The sequence below is a fragment of the Gadus morhua genome, chromosome 4 (assembly GCF_902167405.1).
Source record: "Gadus morhua chromosome 4, gadMor3.0, whole genome shotgun sequence".
Classification (NCBI taxonomy): domain Eukaryota; kingdom Metazoa; phylum Chordata; class Actinopteri; order Gadiformes; family Gadidae; genus Gadus; species Gadus morhua.
This window is the reverse complement of record NC_044051.1, coordinates 17213461-17236703: the sequence shown is the minus strand read 5'-3', so window position 1 is coordinate 17236703 and position 23243 is coordinate 17213461. Positions and strand designations below refer to the sequence as shown.

The window sequence follows — 23243 nt, the reverse complement described above, 5'->3', positions numbered from 1 at the left end:
CTTAACGTTGAACCCCTCTCTTTCTCCCTCTCTCTCTCTCCTATCACCCTCTCTTTCTCCCCCCTCTGTCCTTGTACTAGTATTTATGTGTTCTTGGTACTGACGTTGTATATGAGATGCATAGAAGCTGACTGATCAATATTCCCAGATCGACTGTGCGGTGCGTCAGAGTTCAGTGATCGGCTAGATTGCTGTTTCGTATCTATGCTGAATTATTGAAATAACTGTTGCTGCTTTCCGGGCGTGTAGAAGTTAAAATACTACTCTGCTTTAAATTGAAATACTTTTTTTAAGGATTTTATTAAAAACTATGGATGTATTTATTAAGCACCTGCGGATATTTTTCAAGGGTAAATAATATTTGCTGCACCTGCTTCAAGGTTCTTCCACCCAAGCAATAACGGCATTGTTTGTACAACTTGGTTGTGTGTTGGGGGTTGCGCGCGCGTGTGTGTGTGTGTGAGTGAGTGAGTGAGTGAGTGAGTGAGTGAGTGAGTGAGTGAGTGAGTGAGTGAGTGAGTGAGTGAGTGAGTGAGTGAGTGAGTGAGTGAGTGAGTGAGTGAGTGAGTGAGTGAGTGAGTGAGTGTACATGTACACCTGGGCATGTGTGTCTGAATATGTGTATGAGGTTGTCTGTGGTTGTGTGTGTGAACACACTTCTGTACTGTGCACGGTGTATATACTCTGCATGTGTGGTCGTGTGCATGTTTCGGATAGTGTGTATGTTTGTTGTGTTGTGCGTGTGTGTGTGTGTGTGTGTGTGTGTGTGTGTGTGTGTGTGTGTGTGTGTGTGTGTGTGTGTGTGTGTGTGTGTGTGTGTGTGTGTATTGTGGTGGGAATTCCGGAACTGACCAAACTGGGTAGAGTAAAGAGTCATCTGAATTTATAACAATTATGGTCATATATTTGGGTAATAACGGTACAATAACATACAACAATCATACAACAAACAATAAAACATAACAAACAATGATCCAATGGATGAGAAATCAGTCTTTCACTCAAAGAGCTCCGCCAGGCTGAAGTCCCCTGCATGGGAAATCAACCTGTGACGCTCCAAGAGCTGCGCAAGCTGAAGTCCGACGCAGTGTCTAATGCGAGGACAGCTCTGATCACACAATGATGTGTGAAGCTCACATCACACAATGATGTGTGATGGAAAAATCGATCGTGTTGTGTCCCCTTCATCATGTAAACTCTATCGCCTATTCCTTGCATTGTCTAGCCACTCTACGTTAGCTAACGTTGACCTTTGTGCCTGGGGTACACCGAGCATGAGGAAGCAGAGATCCCCTTTTGCGTTATTTTCCTTGATGAGAATACAGGAAACTCTGACCTGAGTAATCATTATTTGATTTGATCATAGACAATTATAATGTGGGGTCTCATAGTGGTGACTTATCAGTTGGAACCTTTGACACTTGACCACCCCAAGGGTTTCAGTGAAAAGGCATATTCAACAATGGCAGTTATAGAAATAGAACGTAAAAATATAATTTTCCGATTACAGTATGTGTGTGCGTTTCTGATGAAGTGTGTGTGTGTGTGTGTGTGTGTGTGTATGTGTCTGGGTTTTTGTGTGTGTGTGTGTGTTTGTGTATGTGTTTTTGAGAGAGTGTGTGTGTGTGTGTGTGTGTGTGTGTGTGTGTGTGTGTGTGTGTGTGTGTGTGTGTGTGTGTGTGTGTGTGTGTGTGTGTGTTCCTGCTAGAGTGTATGTGTTTGTTTCTGATAGAGCTATCACTCAGCCCTATGGCATTGACATCTTGTTTTTCCACCCGACCAGCAGTTTGTGTCATTGCTGGGTTGACCCAGTAGTCGTAGATCACCGTGGAGTGCACAGAACGCCACTGGTTGCTGAAATGACCAGACAGGAACCGGAGGGGGGCGGGGTCAGGTGTACCGAAGAAAGAACAAGAGTCAGATTGAATATGTAAATGAGCTGGATCACTCACGGAGTTTGATTTGAAAATAAATAGAATAGGCCCATCGAATGATTAGAAATATGTCATCAAGAATATGACATCAATCATGATAGATTATTTACCTTTTCAAACTTCAGTCCTCAAACAATTAGAAACACAGACTCGCAAACTCTATAATGATAACGTTAAATACTCAACCCCCCCCCCCCCCCTCACTCTGTCTTAGAAGGAAAACACCACAAACTGTAAACAAATGAACAATTACTCTGGTTGCAAGGTCCTGTGCTGGTGTGGGGCCCGGGTTCAGTGGTGTCTTCCTCTGATGAATAGGGCCCTCGCATGGGGGCCCACGTCTGTGCTTTGTGTTTAACCAAACATAAACATGCCATCTCACTGCACCCGGCGCTGAACAAATGGAGGCACTCTGTAGCAGGCCAAGGCTTCGCCTGCAGCTAGGCCCTTTCAAATTGAAAGCGTGTCTCGTTGTTGGGGCTCCGGAGCAAAGTGGGAGTGAATGGGAGTGTGCCGCAGTGTGGGACGAGGCACAGCAGGGCGCAAAACTGTGTGATTTACAGCGGCGCTGTCACACATGCATACACACATGCAAGCACACAGAAGCACACAGACACACACACACAGACACGCATCAACACAGATCCATCCTGCACCACCATAGACACACACACACACACATACAGGCACACATGCACACGCGCAAACATGCACATGCACACACGCACAAACGCATGAACACAGAGAAGGCACTCTCTTGAACACACGCACACACAGAAGCACACACACAAACATAAGTAAGCACTCCCCATAATGATAGACACTGACAGGCCCTCACACACACAGACACACACGCACAAACATATACACATGCATGCATGGACAAACACAGATACAAACTCACACACAAAGACACACACACACACATTGTATCTCCTACCCTCAATCTCCTAGAATATCCTTCAGGAGCGGGAGAAGGATTAGATCGATCAAGAGAGAGAGATAGCAAGAGATAGGGATGGATAGGTTAGGAAGCTGAGGGGAGGGGTACGTTGGGGGGGGGGGGGTGGGTAGAGAGGGGGGGAAGAGGTGGAAGGGAGTGAGCTCTGTAATCCTGGCGGGGTTGGATAGAGATACAGCTACCTGGCCTTCTGAAGGCTTCACACTAACCATGGACAGGTTCCCCCTTGTTATCCTCAGGGATTTAAATACAGTGTAATCACCTCCCCACCTCCACGGGATCCAATCACGCGTCAGGAATACCAATCAGAAGACACAAGCACACGCTTGGAGACGGCGGAGTGGCTCTTTTGTTGGGTTGGAATTGCAATGTGAGAATGTTTACCTTTTCTTCTTTTTGTCTTGGAGTCATTTCTTTATTCAGAGGATTTGAGTGGCTGGACCCATTCAATACAATACAAATAATTTAAAACAAATGTAAGACATCAATAAATATTATATTATAGAATAAAACGTCCCCTCAACCATCTATTATCATTATTAATGATTTAATGTAGTTGTTTATATTATATATTTTACATTTTTAATTTGAAGGTGAATAATAAGCCGGGGGAATCAAACAAACCCAAAATGAAAGACGTGACTAACACAACGGTAACGTTCAGGTTACGGGACTGAGAGCTTGTATATATGTATATAGTGACCGTGTGCCTGTGTGTGTGTCCCAGGGTCCAGGGGCGAGGCCCTCCAGTCCGGGACCCTGCCCCGCTTCCTGCAGGAGCCCGACGACGCCTACATCATCAAGAGCCACCCCATCAAGCTGCGCTGCCGGGCCCAGCCCGCACTGCAGATCTTCTTCAAGTGCAACGGGGAATGGGTCCATCAGAGCCAGCACCTGGCCCAGGAGCACACCGACCTGGGCACCGGTATGAGCACACCGAGCACGCACGCACCGCACGCACGCACGCAGACACGCACGCACGCACAAATGCAGTCATGCACGCTCATGCGTGCACACACTCATCATAGACACAACCTCCAACTTAAACTCAATCCTACACATATACATTACACAATTCTTGTATGGGCTTATACACACCTACACACACCCACGCACACACACACACACACACACACACACACACACACACACACACACACACACACACACACACACATATATAACCTCGAGCTTCAACTCAATCTCGCTTGTCAAAATTGCTCTCAGTTTCACACGAGGGTGAGAAGGTCTGAAGATGGAGCTCAGATCCTCGGTGGGCAGGAATCACAGCTTACAGGATGGATTCTGCAAAAAGGAGCCTATTGACTACGCCTCAGGCTATACCCATCTGCCCCCCCCCCCCTCCTCCCTTAAAGTATATATCTGCCTGGCTGCGTCAGCTCATGTGTCACGTTCAATACGGCGGTAATAGGAGCACAGTATCCCCCAAAAGGCTTTTATTGTTCGATTGTTCGATACCGGTCTTTGAGCGCCTGAGAGGTGATGACCGGTTTGATGGTGCGTGATGCAACCCGTTGAAAAGCGGGCCGCGGGTTTGATCCCGGCTTGATGTGGCTTCACGTTTTCGTTGAAAGAATTGAACAGGATCGACCCGACCTTGATCAGGATTGGATTTCAAGCGAGCAGAGAGATCATTATGACAACTGTGAAGTTAAACACGTCGACTTGACGACCAGGAGAACGACGGGCAGAATCACACGCAGAAATCCTGAATTGGATAGAATCGCATAGGAGATGCGTGAAGGGCTACTTGACAAAAACATGTGACCTCAAAATACCGTTTGTAATTGTGAATGCGGGGAGGGCAGCAGAAAGGAGAGTAAATAGCAGGGAATTGGAAATATAGTTGCACCTGTGCTAGTAGCAATGCTGCCCCCCCCCCCTACCACCACCATGTTACTCCCGTTGGATTAGGAGAGAGAAGACGGGAGCTTTAAAGCCGCAGCAGCTGGATATTCCTCCATTACCCAGAAGGCAACGGGTGCCCGACACCTCATCAAACAGCTTACCTGTGAAACAGCTAAAATGACCAATACCTTAATTATTTAAATTATTTCACCATTGGTTGAGTCAATCATAGATTTTAGATTTTAATCTTACAGTTGTGATGCACCAGTTCGGTAATTTCCCGGCAGATAAGAGAACAAATGGAACAAATAAAAGCACTGATTGATGCTCAGTCAATGTTTGCCACCATGCCAGAATTTGTGTCATAAACAAGAGATTTGCTTTCCAACTTACATTTGGCTCCAAATACACTTGGCAATTACTCAGCTTAGTTTGTTCAAACATTTGTTCAGATATAGCTCCCTGATGTTAATTCCTTCCCACTTTAACCTTGCCAAGCTCTGTTTGGCTCTGTTTGTTTTCCACCAGAACAAGCCTACCAAATCCTGTTGAGCAAACGTTCTGTTTCCTCTTCTGCTTAATGTACTGGTTGCCATGTTGTAGTACTGTACAACCCCCCCTATGGGGCTGCCTTGCATCATGTGTGCCAGGCTTTGCTTGCCGGGCATGCTGTGGGATTTGCTACATGATGTTGCCTGTCACAAAACTTGTATTTGCTCCTAGTTTGGCTCACGTTGCTACCCAGGAGCTCTATACAAGCCACAGTGAACTGAAATATAAAGAAACCAAAGAACAGAACATTTGTTTGGGCACGGTTCCTGCTGTGTCATGGCTCTATATCGTATGCTATAGTTTGTGTTTGTGTGGTAACGGTAAGTCAAAGCCAGCACGTGCCGTTTGAATCATTCTGTGAGTTACCACCAGGGTATTCCCTGCTCACGCGCAACGCACACAAAACATGGTTTGTATTGGTGAATCATTCATCATTATTTGCGGATATAATGAGTTTGCACTGGAAAATGCAGCTGCAATTATTGTCCGTGTGCGTCCGAACAATGTTTTATTGACGGTTGTTGCCGCGGTTACGCCTGTGTCGTTGATCTTGCTGTCGTAAAGTTATAAGTAATGACATTATTAAGTAATATAATTGAGTCATATTGGGAATAAGTTATAAGTTATGACCTTATGAAGTCAGATTGTTGAGCCGTATTGTGAATAAAGTTAAAAGTTATGAAATTATGAAGTAATATAGTTGAGTCGTATTGGGAATCAGTTTTGACCTTATGAAGTTGTGAATAAAGTTATGTTAAGTTATGAAATCATCATGAATTAGTTGGTTGAGTCATATTGTGAATAATGTTATGATAAATTAGGACTTTATGGAGTTATATTATGGAGTTATTGAGGCATATTGTGAATAATGTTATGATAAGTTCTCATCTCATCGTCATCCGCTTATCGGGGGTCGGGTTGCGGGGGGAGCAGCTCAAGCAGGGGGCCCCAGACTTCCCTTTCCCGGGCCACATTGACCTGCTCTGACGGGGGGATCCCGAGGCGTTCCCAGGCCAGTGTTAAGATATAATCTCTCCACCTAGTCCTGGGTCTTCCCCGAGGTCTCCTCCCCACTGGACGTGCCTGAAACACCTCCCAAGGGAGGCGCCCAGTGGGCATCCTTGCCAGATGCCCGATGATAAGTTAGGGTTAGGAAATTATGGAGTTATATTATTGAGTCTTATTGTAAACGTATACAGATCAATAATAAGTAGTATAGTAATATTCTTCCTAGTCAATATTGTGACTTATAATATTGAGTCAAGTTGTGTTTAGTCAAATGATTGAGCCATGTCTGTCAGTCAGCTGTCACTCTCGGGACAAATGTATTTGAAATATTATAATGAACTGAGATGCGTCACTACATGATACATCTGGTCCGTTCAAGACATATGTGTGATCCATGATTTTGATCCTGTGTGTGTGTGTGTGTGTGTGTGTGTGTGTGTGTGTGTGTGTGTGTGTGTGTGTGTGTGTGTGTGTGTGTGTGTGTGTGTGTGTGTGTGTGTAAAATATACATCAATATCTCTCCACACTGTATATCATCAAATGTGTTTTATTAGATCAGGGATGGGCAACTGGCGGCCCGTGGGCCGCATACAGCCCGCATCCTCACTCAGTCAGGCCCGCACAAAATAAAAAAAAATATATATATATATATTAATTGATGAGAAAGATGAGAAGAATTCATAGAATTTAAAGGCAAACCCATGCGTCTAGTTTGCTTAGAAACTATATCAGTCATTAAAGATATCCACTTAAGTCGCCACTACAACTACTACAACTGCAATGAATATCATGCTTGTTCGGTTTGAGTTCATTGAGTTGTTGCACTTAAAGGGACACTGTGTAAAAATGACTCCCATCTAGTGGTACAATTGTATATTGCATTCAAACTAATAGTGCTCGCTTGTTCAAAAACTACGGTGGGCAGTATGTGCCAAGAAGCTGTGTCATGACATCCAATACTACCTCATCGAGTCATTCGAGTGATGATGAGGTTCGTTATTTCAAACAAATTTCAAACTGCGTTGAATCATTAGTGTAAGCTAATGTTGCATGAGTAATTATTCCTCGAGCAAGAAATTGAATTATTTCAGTCATCATTCACGCTGGCTCAGAGTGAAAACGCGTTTGCATTTCCTGTACCACGTAGTGCTTTTTGTCCCTCTCGGCAGTTCATAGACCGGAAGAACATGGAAGCCTCCATGAAGCTTACCCGTCCTATGTAACTACATATTAATTATTCTTCGCTCGGGAGGATAAGTGCGATTTTTGGCAGAGATAATTTTACACCAAATTTATGAATGAATATGTTGATTTGAGGTAATAAATTACTTAAAATGTTACACAGTGTCCCTTTAATGTTGGGCCACGTTTTAAAGTTTTGCGTCATCATTGAATGATGATGTATGTGAGCCCTTTGCAATGATAAAAATACTGACCATTCATGTGGCTGTTTGAGCATGGAAAACATGAAATTAATGTATGTTGGTTCAAATAACATACCGTACATAGGTTATGATTCTGGACGATTTTTTAGGTAGTGGCCATCCCCAAAATGCACCAGAATACAGGAAGTCATATCTACCAAATTCAAAATTGTGTAGCTTCTCTCAGCTCACGTTTAGTTGAAGTGTGCAGTCATGTGGCCCTCTGATGGTTATGATGAAAAATGTGGCCCTCTTTATCATGAAAGTTGCCCATCCCTGTATTAGATGCTGCAAATATCCTTCAGGGACTCCAAACATATGTAACACATATTTCCCTACAAATGTGTGAGATATTTCAGATATTTCTCAATTTTGAAGGATCTATGCTGCCCGGCAATGTTTCAATGTTTTTCATAACAGAGATAACATGATTTATAAGATAGACATCCATCCATCCATTACTCTGGCAAAGATATATGGAGTTTGACACACACTGGAAATGCTGTGTGTGCTGCGTATGATCACATATGAAACAAGGTCACATGTGGGGTTGTGTTGCTTTGTACGCAGTTGTCGAAGCTGAAAAAAGGACGCCACACACAATTTTTGCATAGCAACTCTTTAGAAAGAAGATTGTCTGCTTATGTCAACTTCAAACATGGATTGTATTTGAGTCATGGTCCTTTGTTTTGCTTGAGACTAAACAAAGTGCAGAATAGAGTGGATGAGGATGACGTGCCATTGGCAGGCTATTTCGAAATGTGTGACGACGTAAACCTTGGATGCTTGATCGTGGTTGAAAACGCTGGGATGTTTTGAACTGGCAGCGTGTGGATGTTGCAAGGCTGTTTTCAGTGTGGTAAGCCCACTTCCCCCCCATAAAAGAAAGCCCCATCGAAACCCTTGCTGTGTTACCAGGCGCTTTCATGATTCACATATTTGGGACTATTTATAAAGTATCATAGTATCAACACACACTCACCAAATGCAGTGTGAGTTCAGAACTACATGATCAAAAGGTCAATATGGATGTGTTTTTCAAATACAATATTGTCGATTATATTTCCTCATCCTTGTCCAATTGGTAAGCCTTTTGATGCCAGCAGACTGGCTCGCCACACACACACACACACACACACACACACACACACACACACACACTGGAAACTGACTGCCGCTAATACATTTTTACGGATGATTTTAGGAAGAAGTGTAAAGCCATAGAGGGACTTTGGACTAAAGCCTATACCGTCGAGTTTACAGGAAAAAAGTTGACAAGAGGTCCAAAAATAGCCCGTCCAAGCCTTGAAGTGCAGTATATCAGAGCACTTTTTCCAAATGTACAAAGTAAACGACTAATCCGACAAACAACATTAGAGTCACAAGGTTAGAAGTGAGATATCACGAGCCAACGGGAGGATATTCTGGGTGAAGTCCTCGTTTCAGGGCGCCGTGATGAGAGGGAGTGTTGGGATGGTGAGGCTCAACACCACCGCCACGGCGGGTGAGATATGAGAGGACAGGAAGGTGGAGGCGGCGCGTAGAGGTGCGTGCAGGGGTGGGGGTTTGGGTGTGGGGTGAGGGTGGGGTGTTCAGGCATCCGCCCACCACCGAAAAGTAGATATTCGGATGAAGAGATAGGAGGAAGAGGAGGAGGAGGAGGAAAGAGATAGGGGGGCCGGGGAGGACTGGGACTTGGAGTGATGGCTCCTGCAGAGTCTTTTGATGGAGAGATAGAATGGGAAGGAGGGCTGAACGGGGGGTAGAGGAGAGATAAGGCAACAGAGGAGAAGGAGTGGAGGAGAGAGGAGTTGTGGCTCGTGGGAGTCTACCGCTGGGCGCTTCGATTACATCCAACGCTCCCAGAGTAATCCCCCACCCCCAGCCGAGAATGGACCGGAGGTGACGGGGAGCCTGTGTGTGTGTGTGTGTGTGTGTGTGTGTGTGTGTGTGTGTGTGTGTGTGTGTGTGTGTGTGTGTGTGTGTGTGTGTGTGTGTGTGTGTGTGTGTGTGTGTGTGGGTGGGTGGGTGGGTGAAATCAACTTTTCGTAACAATGGATTTTCTGTATGTATCTGTTTCTGTATGTAGAATGCAACATACAGTTGCATACTGAATATTTAAGTAGCAGTGTATCAGATTGCGCCCCTCCCAGTGAGACAGACAGGACACATCCAGAACTTGTGTCAACTGTCAGTGGCTGGGCAACTGCGTGACGCTACCTAGCCTAGCTCGGCCCTCTGGGTGGCGTGAGTGGGAGGGGCTCCAGGAGTGTCGATAGTGCGATTACTGTAAACAAAGAGAGATACGAGGGGTCAATGTGTACCGGGGCTGGCTGCTGGGGGGAGGATGGCTCGAAGTGCGGAACACAGGCAGCCGTACTCAGAGTGGATTTAGTGGAAGACTCAGCAACAGAGAGACTGGGAGTGGAGTGAGTGGGAGAGGGGGGCGCTGGGGGAGGGAGGGGAGGGAGGTGGGCTGAAGTGAGTGTGAGAGGGAGGGGGGAGGGATGGGGGGAGTGAGTGAGGTGGGGAGAGGGGTGAAGAAAATAAATCGAGGGGGAAACAGGGAAACAGGTTCAAGAAAGGTGGAGCAATAAGTAGAGAGAGAGAGAAAGAAAGAAAGACAGAGAGGTGGAAAATAATGATGAGAGGGAGAAAAAGGGCAGAGGCAAGGTACTATGCGGGCGATCAAGGAGAACCAGGGCATTAGTGTATCTCTTTGCACACACAAAAAGCTCCCTTTTCCTCCTGGAGTGGGAGTGTTGGAGATGGAGTGAAGAGCCGAGGCGAGAGAGCCAGGTGGAGAGTTAAGGGTGGAGGAAGCGTCCTCTAAGCCAGCGATCAGGTTTCCTGGCGCTGTTTCTTGAGCCAGGGGCCTTTGGTTGGGGATGGTGGAGGGAAGAGGTGGGAGAATCAGAACCAAAAAATGCCGGGGAGAAAGAAATGGAAAAAAATATATAGATGAATTTTCCTCGGACGACCAAAGATAGTATGAGTTGGTTGAGATCCCTCCTATTGTTCTTTTTTCGTTTTTGTGTTGAATTGAATTATCATGGGGAAATGATTATATATTATTTTGTTGAGCGACAGCATTTATGGAAGTCACACAGCTTGTTTTTGTCCTCCTCTCTTTCATCAGCGTATTAAACCTGCCCTTCACTCAGGAAAACGTTGGTCAGAGGAGGAACTTCTGCCTGTCTTTGTCTAGTCTACACCATGGTTGTTTCTCTCACACACACACACACACACACGTACACGATAAGCACACACACAAACACACACACACACACACACATAAATGACTAACAGATGGCACATTATTTCCTGTGACCTCTAGCATTCATAATCATGTAGAACGTAAAGCTATTGGTACATTCATAACTCAGTGTCTGTAATCCCAGAGCGAGGGACAGGGCCCGCTCCCCCTAAAAGGAGTCCCAACACACTTCTAGGTCAGCCATACGTTAAAAGGCTTATTCTGTTCTGACCTCACAACCAGCCGTTCATCACTGGCTCGCTGTACCATTTTAAGAGGGGGGATTGACAATATACGGAATATTCTCAAAACCCGATTTACTGAGTTGGATCTTCATAGGAGACTAGTCGAGTCAAGTGTATCGCGTGTTTCTTGAGAGAAAAACAATTAGCTTAATGGCTGCGCCCAGCGATTAGCATTCTCCTCGTTTTCCTGGAATTTTTATTCTAATAAGTCGGCAGCGCATTAAGAGCGTATATTGTTTCTGTAATTTAACACATTTAACACATTAGGTGGACAAAATGTTGAAGGGATGTGTTTTGATCGTCAGGGAAATTTGATTGGTTGTTTTAATTGATTGGCCATTAGATCCATGGACTGTTTAATGGGTCAGAAACATACAGAAACAAATGGAGCTTGAACACTGAGAACACACCTGGACATAATGAGTCGTTAACACAGGTGACGGCCGTTTCGTTAACGAGGACACACTGGGAGAGCTAGAGGTCAGGGAGTTCCTGGAAATGACGCACAGCTGATGGAAACATGGAATCACTTGTATTTTGTGTTGCTTTTGCTAACATTGAACCAACTCTGCTTGGTTAAAGGGTAATTCCGGTGTAAAATAAATTTGGGATATGTTTTGTATGATAACAAGTTGAAACGTTTGTTTTGGAGCACAAAAAACGCATGTAGACGCTTTCTTCAGTTGGCTGTTTTTAGCCGATTCTATCAAACGCTATAACCTTGGAACAATGGGGGCACTGGTTATGGTAAAAACTAAATCGCTAAATCACTTAAAAGGCTAAAAGTAGCCCGACACTTCTTCGGTAGTATAATAAGGGTCTTAACATATAAAACGAGGCATTGAGAGCTTTGTGAGTGTACAGATTGTTTATTAAAAAGGACATTTTATACACACAATACCATCAGTAGATCACCCGACGACGCCATTTTGTTTTTAAGACTCAATAAGTAGATTGGCGAACACAAAGCTTGTGTGTTGCTGACGGATGTCACAATCTCTGTGTTCGTCAATCTACCTATTCCTATCATGCGATCCGTATGGCATTTACAAAAGTGGTAAGCATACGTTCGTATGTCTCCCGCGCACACCTTACACATCTCCATCAGTTTGGGGGTCCTTGGCCTGGAAAACCTTGAAGACCCCTGGTTTAGACCAATCATGTCGCTTGAGGCGGGGATCTGTAAGCCAGTAATCGGTGAACAGGAACACAAACCCGGCCAGCACTAATAAAGTTCTCCTGGTGGAAAAGACAATTACGATTAAGCATCCTGTCCAGACACCGACATTGTTCGTTAAAGCGTCTGTAAAGCCTCTAATCAACCCTGGGTGGACTGGCCACTGTAGAAACACACTCGTTAAAATCCTCTCCTGGAAGCTCCAGTCCCTCGCGAAGGTTGCAAATAATTTTCTCTTCTCTTCCGTACTGTTCAGACTGCGATTTATTGTATCACCTTCTTCTGACAAATGTACTTTTTGTGAGTCGCTTTGGATAAAAGCGTCAATGTAAATTTTTTCGGTAGAAGATCTCTCGTCACAGAACGATACGTAACTCTGCCCCTTTCAGTCATTGGCTTCCGGCTCGACTCAGTCCCGCCTCACCACAGTCTCCTTCCTTCTCCATCCAGGGGTGAAGTTCCGCGAGGTCCTGATTAACGTGTCGCGGCAGCAGGTGGAGGACTTCCACGGGCCCGAGGACTACTGGTGTCTGTGTGTCGCCTGGAGCCACCTGGGGACGTCCAAGAGCCGCAAGGCCAGCGTCCGCATCGCATGTGAGTGGAGTCAGTCAGTCAGTCAGTCAGTCTGTCTGTCTGTCTGTCTGTCTGTCTGTCTGTCTGTCTGTCTGTCTGTCTGTCTGTCTGTGTGTGTGTCCTGATAAGTGGTGTCCCCTGACTCGCTCTGCTCTGCTGTTTCCTTCCAGACCTGAGGAAGAACTTTGAGCAGGACCCCCAGGGCACCGAGGTGCCTCTTAAGGGCATGATCGTGCTGCACTGCCGGCCCCCAGAGGGCGTGCCATTGGCCGAGGTACGGCCCCTCCCCTTTCTCCCCTACCTCCCCTCCCTCCCCCACCCCCCCCCCCACACCCTACACCCTCAACCTCAACCTCATGTGTTCTCACATGATTGTGTACATAAAATCAATAGCTCGGCTGGGTTTAATTCATTTTTATTGACCGGTTTAAACACCTCGTTATATCTAATGCTACAAACACAAACACAAACACACACGCACACGCACCCATACACATAAGCACACACCCTCTCCACCCTACAGTTAGTTAAGACCAATCAGCTTCAAAAGTACAATGTCCCCTTTTCACCCTCCTCCCCAGGACACACTAGGAATAGATCAGTAATATATCAGTAATGTAGATCATATAAGTAATATGGTGATATTTCAGTCATATAGTAATACTTCAGTAATGTAGTGATATATCAGTTCTGCAGTAATATATCAGTAATAAAGTAATACATCAATTCTGTCGTTATACATCAATAATATATTGATACATCAGTTCTGTAGTAATAGATCAGTTATATAGTAATATATCAGTAATACACTAATATGTCAGTAATATAGTAATACGTCAGTAATATAGTATCATAGTAATATGTCAGTACTATAGTAATATGTCAGTAATATACCGTAAGTGATATTGAAACCAAAAGCATTGTTTGTATTTTAGGTTTTGCAGCAGAGAGGACATGTCGCAAAAATGTATTGAGCTGGATCTGTGTGTCTCTCTCTTGATCCCCCACGACCTACATATTACTTTCCCTTGTCATCATCTCTCGCCCTCTCTCCCTCTCTCTCTCCCATATTCTCCACCTCACTCTTAACCTTTCGCTCCCTTATTCTCTCTACTTATTTCTTCTCCTCTCTTACACCCTGTCTATCTCTGTGTCTCTCTCTCTCTGTGTCTCTCTCTCTCTGTGTCTCCCTCTCTCTTGGTCTCTCTCTCTCTCTCTCTCTCTCTCTCTCTCTCTCTCTCTCTCTCTCTCTCTCTCTCTCTCTCTCTCTCTCTCTCTCTCTCTATTAAAACAATAATGGCATTGGTAGCTGTATGGATTTTGAAACAAAAAGCGACAATATTAAAGCGCTCCACACTGAGCTTCTCCATATAGCCGGCCCTCCATCTGTCTCCGGACGCATTCTCAAAGATGAATCAGACTGCTACCTTGTTGTTTGTGTGTGTGTCTGTTTGTAATGAAAGATTCACAACGCACGAATGGAGTACTGGTGTACACCCCCCCCCACCTAACCCTGACCACCCAATAGTACAACACCTCATGCATCATTCATAGAAATTCATAGAAACTAGGCCAACAAAGACAATGTTTTCGGTACATAATGCAACAACAAATATGTGCCTTCTCTGTGTATTGCCATAGCAAAGCCCAGAATAATATCCACATGTAGGCTTTTCTAACCTCCCGCCCACACTTGTCTGAGGGTGTCTGAGACGTGGATACTGTGGGGTGGATCAGGCAGCTCTGGGACAGTGGGGAGAAGGGGAACAGGGATCTTAACAAACAGTCAGAGAACAAGGACGAAGATGCAATGTTTTGGGGCAGGATAATGTAGGACACTGGTTCCCAACCTTGATGTCGGGACCCTACTCTTGTCCCCTGAGATGCACATGGGATCACGGGGGATTGCCAACCTTAGCCGTAGATATTTGATGATCCATTATAGCAAACCTTTTTATTCTCAAAAAAACCTCCTAAGAAATAATTGCCTATTGATTCCTAGCCAGCAGCAAACTGCCTCTAATCACTTACTGTGTGGAGCGATGCGATGAACTACAAGGACGTAGATGTTATAATTTTCTTTTTTTTTTAGGTAAAACAATCTGTGTTCACAAAAGTTGAAGTTGGGGTCGCAAACATTTCCAGAACTAGAATTGGGGTCATGGGCCAAAAAACTGTTGGGAAGCCTTGGTGCGGCTGTTTCACTCCCAGCTGAAGGGTTCTGGGTTTGATGTATTCTCAACTGTTGTCACTGCGTACCGTGTTTTGGATACAAGTGTCTGCTAAGTTACTCCATAGTTGTATGAGTCCTTCAGAGTCCTCTACATTCAAAGACAGGTTTATTGTTTTTGTTCAGGTTCTGGCATCTGTTGCCGCGCACGGTGATTTGTTTAATTGCTAAACTTTATTTAGCAAATTAAATTTCAACATTTAATTTGTTGAAATGCTCAACACAATGACACAACGGTCGACTGAATCACTTATTTTTTTACAGATGTTAGTTTTTCTACTATTATTTAGTTATTTCGGCCAGAAGCTAACACAGCCACTTTTTATTTATTATTTTTTTCTGGCATATAAATTCTGTCATTTCGCTGCTCTACATGCTGTTGTTCTCAAGGGAAACCAAAGCAAACCGCAGGGAAACAGGGATACAGCCTGGTCACGGAGAGGAGAGTCTTAGATAAACCAACTAATATTATGCTGCCAACATAATTATGTCATGGTTCTGGGTGTGTGGGTGGGTTGTGAGTTGGGGGTGTGGGGGGTTAGGTGTTAGTACTCACTGGCATGTTTATGGAAATGAAGCCGGAGACAATGGCGTTACCAGTCATGCTATTGATAGAGGTAATAATCCCAGTCAGTGAGACGAAGGTTGGGGATAATGTATCGCCTCTGAACAGATGAATTCTGCATTTTGGAGCATTTTTGGTTTGCACAAAGCCCAAAGATGGCAGAATCTCTTCGACTGACTGCACCTTTTATGGCAGCGGAGTGAAACAATAGACCCCGGGATGCGTGATGATTCAGTTAAATAGTTGGAGGAGCCGTCACAGTGGCAGCAGGGAGAATTTCAAGGTTTATTAATAAAGCGCTCTCTCTCTCTCTCTCTCTCTCTCTCTCTCTCTCTCTCTCTCTCTCTCCCCCCCCCCCTCTCGCTCTCTCTCTCTCTCTCTCTCTCTCTCTCTCTCTCTCTCTCTCTCTCTCTCTCTCTCTCTCTCTCTCTCTCTCTCTCTCTCTCTCCCCCCCCCCCTCTCTCCCTCTCTCTCTCTCTCTCTCTCTCTCTCTCTCTCTCTCTCTCTCTCTCTCTCTCTCTCTCTCTCTCTCCCCCCCCCCCCCTCTCGCTCTCTCTCTCTCTCTCTCTCTCTCTCTCTCTCTCTCTCTCTCTCTCTCTCTCTCTCTCTCTCTCTCTCTCTCTCTCGCCCTCTGTGTTCTCCCCTTTACAGATTTGATATGAGAAAAAATCCAATATTACTGGAGGACAACTGTATTTATATAGGTCATTTCAAAGTGGCTTTAGTAAAGAGAGAATGAATTTAATGCCGGTATAGGTTTGTATATGTTTTTATGCAAACTTTGAGTGTAATCATCATGCTCATTACTCTCAATGAGCCTCCTCTATGACCATCGACCAAAAGAAAAACTAACAAACATCAGTTTCCATCCATTAAACCCTCATTACCAGGCGTGGGGTTTTGCACCCTAAAGGGATTCATCATTAATAAATTCTTCCCTAAGTTCACCCAAAGCACTTCAAATGTAATTATGATGTGATGAACACAAACATTTCCTCAGACGGGTGGGGGGATGGGATTTCACCCCAAGGACACAGAGAAGATTGTGACCCATCCTGACGTGGTTCAGAGTGCCCTCCTGGTGTCATTCAGATTGGCTTGGATTTGTTGATCTGATTTCATGAAACTCATCGCAACATGGGGGTGGGTGGTGCGAGTGAGTGTGTGTGTGTGTGTGTGTGTGTGTGTGTGTGTGTGTGTGTGTGTGTGTGTGTGTGTGTGTGTGTGTGTGCGTGCGTGCGTGCGTGCGTGCGTGCGTGCGTGCGTGCGCGCGTGCGCGCGTGTGTGAGATGTACGATTTGGAGAAGGCAGAGCGGGTGGGGACGGGGTGGGGCGTATGAACTAATGAAACCCCCCAGTTTGGATTGAGATGAATGGAGCAACAGGAAAAAACGCAATCTCACCATACGTATGTAATTACCTTCCTGTCACTTCCACTTCTCTTCCAACAGAACGGAGGCAGTGACATTGGGCCCACAGTCATGGAGTTATTAATTATTATCCTCCCACCAGGAAAAAGGTCATTATTCAGACGTTTTTTGGCAGCGAAGCCTCGCCTTGTTTGTCAAGGTGAAGTACAACACAGGCTTGTACAAAAACTGCATATACTAGCATTAGTTCACATCGCTTTGTACCAGATTCCAATAATAATACTACTAGCATTAAACTATATGTTAGCTATTTCGGCTCCCAGCTATTTCGGCTTATCACAGATTTTGGGGCCGGATTCTGGATTTCAGAAACCATTATTTTGCAGAACGATTGTGTATTGTTGTGTGTTAGCTACCACTTGTAGCGACCCAACCGGGCTATGAGCGAGGTTAACAGGTCACGCTGTCTATCGTTTGAACCCATCCAGAACCAGAACCCCTGTAGGCTGCCGTTCCCCAGCAAAGCCAGCGGCAACTATCAGGTTGTGGTGCATACACGCCAACTTCTTGACACAGATGTTTGATTACAAAAAGTACTCATTTATTTCATAGGGTCATCATTTCCGTGTCCCTCCCTGAACACTACAACATAATTTCTTTATTTATTCACACAAAATATACAAAATCACTTATTGTCACTTACTTGGATACACTAAAGTTTAAGTTTATCCAATCGCATCAAATCTCATAGATTATTCTGCTAATCAAACCCAGTCGCACTGAATCCTTTAAAACTAAAGCACCGGTGTGTCGTATCGGTGCCGCTGTAATCAAGGTGTGTATCAAATCGATTTAGAGGAGGATGGCACATCCCTACTAACTAGTGAAACTCACTAGAAAGACTCTCAAGGAAGGCTGCGTCATCATCCCACTACAAACGACACAGACATGAGAGCGGCCTGTTTGTGTTGTGTGTGTGGCCGGCTCATCAACCCTTGCTGCTATCTGAAGTGGAGGAAATTTACAAATTAAGATAATCAGTCTTCTATTCCTCCATCGGCCTTTGGATACGGCCATTTGCATACTCCCGAATGTTTTAATTTTTTTATGAAGACACCGGCATGCAAGAATCAGTACAGAGTGTAGGCTACAAACGCGATTAACTATTTACAAGTGCCAACATATTCTTTATTTTGCTGACCACTTGTTTTTTATCCCGACAAAAGCCTTGTATGGACAGTTCCTCTGGGTCTCTCTAGTAGATCGCACCATCTTTCAACGTCTTTGTTTAATACGACTTCATCACCTTCTCTCACATGATCAGCAGCTCGCGGATTTCACTTTCTCTCCAGTTAGAACTGCTCATGATCATATTGCTGCGTTGTTTCTGTGGAGTGCAGCAACACCACTACCCAAGCCCTCCCCTCCCCCCCTAGAACCGCGGAGCCGTCGCATTTACAACAGGATGAAACCCAATAAATCGCCAATGTGTGCAGGGTCCGGGAGGTTAAATTGGGGTTCTAGCTCTAGCGCGGACCGTGCCACGAAAAAGGCTTGCATAAAACGGCCTATTTGGCAGTATAAAAGCGCTCAGTGAGATAGGGCTGTATCTGAGTAAAACGGCTCTAAAATAAGCAACAAAGTCGCTAAAGGGTCAATTGTGTTCTCTGTGTTGTTCTACTAAGCAGCGGACGCTAAGTCATGACGTATTACGACGTGATGACGTATGTACAAGAGGCAACCGTACTCAGGCCCAGTTGAGATTGCCTAGTGTGAGCACAGGGCAGCGCACAGCAGGGGGGGGGGGGGGGGGCAATCGTACTTACAGGTGTCAAACGGACTTGGGCATGGTACAGATGGCCTAGTGTGAGTGCGCCCTCAGGCTGCTTTGAGGCCCCTTATCAGGCAGCTTTGGGGGGGGGGGCTCACATTCATAAGGGACCACACCCCTAATGGGCCCTACACGACTGTCTCCACTGTGGTGCAATAGATTGCTCATGGGTCATGATACTTTGGGATTCATCATAACAATTTCTGATATATTTGATTTGTTATGTGGGTCATTGTATGGAGGCCATTTAAGTCAATGTTAGATAAATAATTCATCAATGAATAAATATGGCTATTAAATAAATAATGTGTTTTGTTATAATACAGAAAATATACATATTTTGAGGAATAAATTCTATAGCAATTTATACCAACAGGTGTGAGTGTGATAAGCCATTACAAGCCAGTTGAAAATCCGTCCTTTTCCTGTGCATTATTGACATCATAAGTGGGTAATGGCTTGTAATGGCTAATCACACTCACACCTGAGAGGTAAGTTAACCCAGGGTTTGCGGTAACCCTAGGTTTTCCGTTCCAAAATGAACACAGTATGTTAGTTACTATAGAAACATATGCTCTGAATCAAACATGGTCGGAGCAGGTTTTGCGCAGGTTAAGTTTCAAAGATAACCCGGTTTTGCTCAGGGTATTTCAATTGTTTACATTAATTAGACCACGGCTCGACATATTGTCCTTTCCGGAGGACTTTTTGCTGGAGAGATATAGTTTTTCACATGATTCTTTGATATATTTAAATAGCCTTCTCCAACCCTACATTGCAAATGTTACCAATCGTGGATCTGCCCTCAGTTCACTACAAACAATTTCCATAGCTCTCCATTTTTTTGCGACGGGTAGCTTTTTTACAGTGTAGGAGATGCTGAGCACATAGGAAAAGCTAAGGTCTGCCGCTCAGTGCCTAAAGTCTGTCTTAAGCTGAAACGCTTGTTGTGTAACTTCATCGTTTTTCCAGGCCATAAACCCACGAGACGCATTAAAATGGAGTTTCACCAACTTGCAGGTCAGCATTATCTACTTTAAGTGTTCCCAAATGGCACCGGAATTATCCTTGTTGTTGACTTTTCATCTGGGTGTGCCCATAACGGCCCCATCTATAAATGAGGCTGATTATGTGAACAGAAAAGGCTATCACAGTATAAATGTTCAGGTAAGTATACACACTATATACTATGTATACTATATACGTATACATTACACAGCCTATATTGGCTATTTCCAATATATCCATGATGGTTTGTTAATCGCTGTCGATCTTTTTTTCTTTTCTTTTTTTTACTAGATGATATGTGATGCTTCCCACATGATCACGAATGTAGAGGCATCATGGCCTGGTTCAGGCCATGATGCCAGGATGTATCGTGAATCCAATTTGAGCAGTAAATTTCAACAGGATGCGTTGCATTAGGAACATATCATAGACCTCATATAATTGTTGTGCTTGTGCAAGATAGCTCAAAGTTTGTATTTGATCGTAGGGCAATTCGATGGATATCTCCTCGGAGATCGAGGGTATCCATGCCTCCCGACGCTCATCAACCCGTACCCAAATCCCGCTCCTGGACCACAGACAACATTTAACCTGGCACACAGCAGAACCCTTGTTAAAATCGAAAATACATTCGGGAAGTCCAGACTCCAATGCCTACGTGGACTAGGAGTTTGTCCGGAACGGGCATGCGATATAATTGTTGCATGCACCGTCCTCCACAATATAGCCACCCTGTGCAAAGAGATGCCTCCCCCCTTTGACCCGTTCCTCGAGGAGGAACACATTCCGCAAATGGATGTAAGGGCTTGACAAAGGATGCGAGACCACATTTGAAGAAATAATTTCAATTAAAAATAAAAACAACACACCAAACACTGTTTTCATCCTTCATTTTTATTCTTTAGTTGCTGAGGGAGGAAAAATAATATAATTACTACCTTGAATAGCAATATCATGTCCACTTTGAATTTCTGCCCAACCTCCTTTTTTACCTCTATCAGCAGCTTCGTGTACTCCAATTCCAAATCAGCCTTAGCGATTTCCAGCTGAAGATGGACACGGCATAATTCTTTAGTCGTCAACTGAAATAGAGGAAAATATTGTTTTAACATTCAAGCGACATACTTACCAGTAAAGTAAGTGAGTAGCCTAGGGATATGTCTTACGTGCTCATATTGTGACCTTGATGTACCCACCACTTCCTCGACCGGTCTGTTAAGAGACAAGTGAGTTTGACAACACTGTTTGTTTAGTTTAATCATCAATAATGACTTGGAACTGGCAAGAAAAAGCTAAGCCTACCTCAGTTCTTTCAGGTGACCCATGCATGGCAATATTTTCATCGGCCTCCTGTCATACAAAGAGCAATTATAGGCCTATTGGCTTAGTAGTTTGAGATGCGCTTACAACAGAAATGATAGGCCTAAAAAATAGGCCTACCAGACTTACAGAAACTGGAGGATGTTCAGTCGTAGCCGGCTCCATTAAAAGTAATACTCCGTCTTGATCTGTGAGGGAGATTAATTAGTCACGTTTTGGAATAGAGCCACTTATACAGCAGGCATACAACAAACATGGGGTTTTCTACCCTGCTACAAAAGAACATTTGGAACATTTGCGCTGTGACACGCACACGGTTTGCATGTGTTCAAAGACATACAATAATTATGTTGTTCGTTCTTGGAATACCCCTATGGTCATAAAGCAGGGGCCCTTTAAAGAAACCCTTACAGGCTCCAAAATACCTCGAAAATTCACTTTGGATACCACAGTGTGCTAAACACAAAGGAAAAAGAAAAACTCAAACACACAAGTAGAAAGAACATCAAACCTAGCCTTTGTAGCACTCAGAGGGAGGGAGGAGACGCAGAAGAGGATAAAACGGGCTCTAAAGCGTGTGGGAGGCGTTGCCATTGAGGATCGGTAACTCGCCTGGCAGTGTGAGGGTTGCTGGTTCGAATCACGTGGCAAGGTCGACACCTCCGTCGATGTGCAACTCTCTGCGTGGTTAATGTGAGCGGGTGACTGCGAGGGCATCCATTGTGAAGCGCTCCGAGCTCCCATGAGGTTAGACTTTATAAATGCAATCCAAAAATCACAAAATACATAGTGTATGAAATAATGGATCCAATCCACGAGAGAGACTTGTGACAGCGCAGCAGAGATCAGCCGGAGGGTCGTTGAACGCTGGAGAAGGGGGAGATGGGGGACAGCCGGGCGACGCCTCTCTGGCGCGTTGGACTCCGTTAACCAGCTGGACGTCAGTGGAATTGACTCGCGGTGTCTCCGCAGCTCCTCACAATGTCACCACGGCAGAACTGGAACCCAAAGAACACCTTAAACCTGAACCGGGCCGCCTTCAACCCCAGGATATGTCAAAACCCTCTTTCATACCGACCCAGAGACGAGCTTCAAAAGGTCGCCGGAACAGTTGGTTCTCGATGGATTTGTAAAGAGGCTAAATTACTGTGGTAAAAGGCACTCCCCACGCTCCCAAAAAGCCTGAGTAAACATGGCATCACAGGAAGTAGTGTTTGTTTTGGACGGAGCCGGGGAGTCTCATGAAGTGTCAAACCGATGCGATGAGTTGGTAAGGGTGCAAACGAATCCTCAGGGGAGCTCCGGCATATCTTTAATCATAGATGGAGCATAAATATGAAAGACATGTCCCCCCCCCCCGCTGAGTGCCCCCATCTCTATTATTATGACAGAGGACATTTATCATATGATCAATCAACACTAAGTGTCATTAGAAGGCCTCATTGGGTGACACTTGATGGATCAGTGGACGGATATGTTTTTTTTTTGTGTGTTTCCAAAATATTGTATACAGTGTCATTTACCCTGAAGCATTTTGACATGTACCATGGACGAGAACCCTTGCACAAGTGTGTGTGTGTGTGTGTGTGTGTGTGTGTGTGTGTGTGTGTGTGTGTGTGTGTGTGTGTGTGTGTGTGTGTGTGTGTGTGTGTGTGTGCGTGCGTGCATGCGTCTGTGTGTGTGTTTGTGTCTGGTTTTGGTTGTGTCTCATGTGTGTGTGGGGTTGTGTGTTTGTGTGTGTGTGTTTTTTTTGTGTACGTGTGTGTGCTTTTGCGTGCAGCAGATTATTGCTTTATTAATATTTGGTTAGAATGATTTAGTTTTGTTAGTAACCCCTGATGGTGTATGGGCTCTTCAGCGAGAAATAATCATGTTTCATACTCGATAGCAGATTTAACGATAACTCCCCCCGACGATCAA

The 23243-nt window shown here is 44.7% G+C and overlaps 1 protein-coding gene and 1 long non-coding RNA gene across 2 annotated transcripts in view; one reads left to right on the top strand and one right to left on the bottom strand.

Moving 5' to 3' along the window:
- The window catches only part of LOC115541849 (netrin receptor UNC5D-like), a 156629-nt gene that overhangs the window by 91807 nt on the left and 41579 nt on the right, over positions 1 to 23243 (top strand). The window contains 3 exon segments of the mRNA XM_030353736.1: positions 3623 to 3820; positions 12877 to 13020; positions 13170 to 13273. Of these exon segments, the coding sequence (XP_030209596.1) occupies positions 3623 to 3820; positions 12877 to 13020; positions 13170 to 13273 (446 nt within the window).
- Positions 20883 to 21598, bottom strand: LOC115541853 (uncharacterized). The gene is made up of 4 exons (XR_003976426.1): positions 21453 to 21598; positions 21306 to 21353; positions 21170 to 21215; positions 20883 to 21085 (listed from the first exon to the last, which is right to left on the bottom strand). It is a non-coding gene; the product is annotated as an uncharacterized LOC115541853 (long non-coding RNA).